The sequence below is a fragment of the Orycteropus afer genome, unplaced genomic scaffold, assembly GCF_000298275.1.
Source record: "Orycteropus afer afer isolate SDZICR_OR568_19922 unplaced genomic scaffold, OryAfe1.0 scaffold00224, whole genome shotgun sequence".
Classification (NCBI taxonomy): Eukaryota; Metazoa; Chordata; class Mammalia; order Tubulidentata; family Orycteropodidae; genus Orycteropus; species Orycteropus afer.
In genome coordinates, this window is record NW_006921811.1 from 3,460,107 (window position 1) to 3,463,935 (window position 3,829).

Genomic DNA, 3,829 nt, shown 5'->3' on the forward strand with positions numbered 1-3,829 from the left:
TGGTTGAGATGATCGTGCCAAGCCATCTCACTGAGGGTCCCCTCAGCCTCTACTTGACCACACGTGATGTCCTCCTCCAGCAATTAATCTCTCTTGGTGACATGTTTAAAGCAAATGAGTCGGATAGTGTTCTGTTGGGATCCCTAAGATTACCCTTGGCTGATTTTCAGAAGTAGATCACCAAGCCTTTCTTCCAAGTCTGTCTTAGTCTGGAAGCTCTGCTGAAACCTGTCCACTGTGCATGATCCTGCTGCTATTTGAAATACTGGTAGCATAGCTCCCAGCATCATAGCAACATGCAACATGTAAGCCACTACATATGACAAACTGATGGATGGGTTAGATAGATAGACAGGCAGACAGATAGATAGATAGACAGATAGATTTTTTATTATTACAGTTATGGAATAGATCATATACAAAAAGACTATGAAATGCATCATACATAAAAAGAAAATAATTTGATTGTTATAATTATGAAATAAAGATACATAAAAATAGTAGAAAAGAAACACTGTGTACCGACCAACCAACTCAAGACACTGAAATGTCCTCTGTGTTCTTCTGTGGTCCCAGGGATAACTACGAGCATAAATTTTATCTTAATCATACTACTGATCTTCTTTATGGTTTGACCCACATATATATTCATACCTGAACAGTCCAGTGTTTTCTTTGGCCTGGGTTTTATTTATTTACTTATATAAATAGAGTCACACAGAAGGTGTTTTTCTGTGATTTGTTTTTCACTCCACATTATGCATTTGAGGGCCATCTATGTTACTAGATGTTAATATCATTCATTACTTTCCACTGCTCTGTGGTACTCCTTAGGGAGCTCTGGTGGCACAGTGGGTAAGGCACTTGGCTGCTAACCAGAAGGTTGGTGGTTCAAACCCACCAGCTGCTCCATGGGAGGAAAATGAGACAATCTACTTCTTAAAGAGGTACACCCATGGAAACTCTATGGGGGCCGCTGTGAATTGGAATGAACTCAATGTCAGTGGCTTTGGCTTTTTGGTGGTACTCCTTTACATTAAGGTATACCGATTTATGTAGCCATTCCTTTTCCACAAACATCCAGGTTGCTTCCAATTGTTTACCCTAAAACTACATTCCTGTGAACATCTTTGTACAATGTGCAAGAGTGTCTGTGATGATGGGAATGTTGTCTGACTGCACTCACCAATGTGGAAGTGATTGGCCACATAAGACTATAGGAAACTTGAAGTGTGACTAGTGCAATGCAGGACCTGGATTCCTCATTCATTTGAAGCTTACTAGCACAGTTTTAGGAGCTCTGGTAGCATAGTGCCTAAGGCACTTGACTGCTAACCAGAGGGCTGGTGGTTCAAACCCACCAGCCACTCCTTGGAAGGAAGGTTGGCCAATTTACTTCTGTAGTGACACTGCCTCAGAAACCCAAGGAGGGGTCTCTATGTGCCGGGTCCGACTCAATGGCACATAACAACAACAACAGTAGCACAGCTCTAGGAGCTGCACAGCTCTAGAATATGTACATCCAGGAGTATAAGTGCTGAGTTGTAAGACACACACAACCTCACCTTTACATAGTAATGCCAAGTTGTTTTCATTCAATGCTTCTCTTTTTCTGAGTCTCTCTTGTTTGTACAAGGCTATCTTAGAGTCTGACTTAGTGAGTTAGACCTTTCATACATTGAAGAGAAACGCTATTATCTTCCTTGCCTATGATGCATTATTTTGCTTATAAACTTGTTTCTGGCTTTGAAAATTTCTCATCTGTAGAGTGAGGATGTGTGGGGAAGAAAGAAGGTGATTAGTGGTAAACATGAACTTAAGATAATGTTCAGTATTACATTTTACATTCATGATGATTAATTTCTAAATGTCTAATTTGCAAAAGATAAAGGCTGCCATTCCTCACCTTTACCGGGATGTGAAATGGAGTTACTCAGGCTTCACGTCAAAAGTCCTGATGTAGTGCACCATTAGCCATATAGGACCAGCCTCACCATACATGGTATTCAACCCTGCAATACTGACATGAGAATGGGAAGGTAGAGGAGATCTGCTCAGAGGTGGTTTGATGGCCGGTTCAGTGATTGTACATATTTGTGTCTGCCTCCCCACAGGAAAGTCTGGATACCTACTGCTTCCTGGTCTTCGCTGCAATCTGTGTCGCAGGTGCTATCTACTTCTATTTTGTCCTGCCTGAAACCAAAAACAGAACCTACGCAGAAATCAGCCAGGCCTTTGCCAAAAGGAACAAGGCATACCCTCCAGAGGAGAAAATTGACTCAGTTATAACTGATGATAAGACCAATGGAAGACCTGAACCAGACTCCTCCTCCACACTGGACAATCATGCTAAAGACAGGGTTGTCTAGATGGACAATCTTGTCATTTCAGGAAGCCAGAGACTTCCCTGTTTTGGGGAAGGCTCAAATCGATTGGAGCCATGCAAGCCTTACATTTTTGAGTATTTAAAAATAAACTTGTATATGCTAATCTGACATCACCGCTATTTGGGCTTTATTCATAGCAAATCCCCCAAACTGTTCTGGAAGCTGGAAAGAGCTGCTCTGTCTCTCAGAAGACCAATTGTTCTTCTGTATAGATCAATGGCATGGCTTGTTCATAATTTAACCTCTGCTTTCAAAAGAAAAATGGGAAAATAGTATTTGAATGCTTTCTCAGAGGAAAATAATGTGGCTTGATTGACTCAATGGGCTGGAAATTACAACTGAGGTTCTAGTCCTGGACCCACTATAAGTATCCTTAAGCTGCCCTCAAACTGGTCCCAGAAGCTTTATGGACGCTTAGGTTTTGACCTGGGTGACAGCTTCTAGCATTTGGTAGAAAGACTCATAGTCCTTCCTAGTAAGAGCCTGTCATCAATCTTTTGCTCTGCCTTGCTGACCTCAGACTAGAGAGAGCCTAATGCCAACCCAACATCTCCTAGGTTCTGCCTTTCCCAGGCTGTGTCCCATAGGGCTCAAGATATGTAGCTCCAAAGCCATTTTCCTCTCAGAGGACTAGACCTCTGTGGGCTCCTGGAAGGTATAATGAGGATTAATATGTGGAAGACCTAGAGAGGCAGATATAAGAAGTAACTTTCCAATAACAAGGGAAGGGACTGCAAATTGAACTCCATTCAGTTGAAAACCAATATTGAGAATGATTCTGAGGCTAAGCCTAGGCCTGGTGGGAAGGAATACTGTGATTACTTGACAGTGTCTGCCACAGGTACGGAAGTGAGTATCTCAGCACATGCAACTAATGTTTGCCAAGCCTAGGAGAGATTTATCTGAAAATGTAATGAGCTGCCTTATAAGATGTTGAGTACACCATCACTGAAAGTACAAGAGCTGGATGATTGCTCATCTTGATTGTTGGTAAGGAAACCCAAGCATTATTTTTAGGGAAAGAGAGTTGGACTAGAGGACTAGTCCATTCTAGTGTGGACTAGTCCAACTAGAATGGACTAGTATTCCATTCACATAGTGGAATATTATGCTACATTAAAGAACAATGAAGGATACATGAATCATCTCACAACATGGATGAGCCTAGAGGACATTACGCTGAGTGAAATAAGTTAATTGCAGAAGGACAAACACTGTATGAGCCCATTATTGTAAAAAGACAAAGGGTTTGCTTGAGAAAGGGAAATCACTTTGTAGATTACTGGGGTGGAGAAAAATGTCACTTTGAATACTAACATGTGCCTGACCCAAGCCATGGTATTTTCAATCACCTCATATGCATGTGAAAGCTGGACAATGAATAAAGAAACCAAAGAAGATTACATGAAGAAAGCAAGAGGTCACTGAAAAGACGAGAAAAG

At 41.5% G+C, this 3,829-nt stretch overlaps 1 protein-coding gene across 1 annotated transcript in view; it reads left to right on the top strand.

Moving 5' to 3' along the window:
* Positions 1-2,369, top strand: part of SLC2A9 (solute carrier family 2 member 9) — a 352,889-nt gene extending 350,520 nt beyond the window's left edge. Inside the window, 1 exon segment of the mRNA XM_042782036.1 lies at positions 2,115-2,369. Within this exon segment, the coding sequence (XP_042637970.1) occupies positions 2,115-2,369 (255 nt within the window).
* Positions 2,370-3,829: the final 1,460 nt, after the last annotated feature.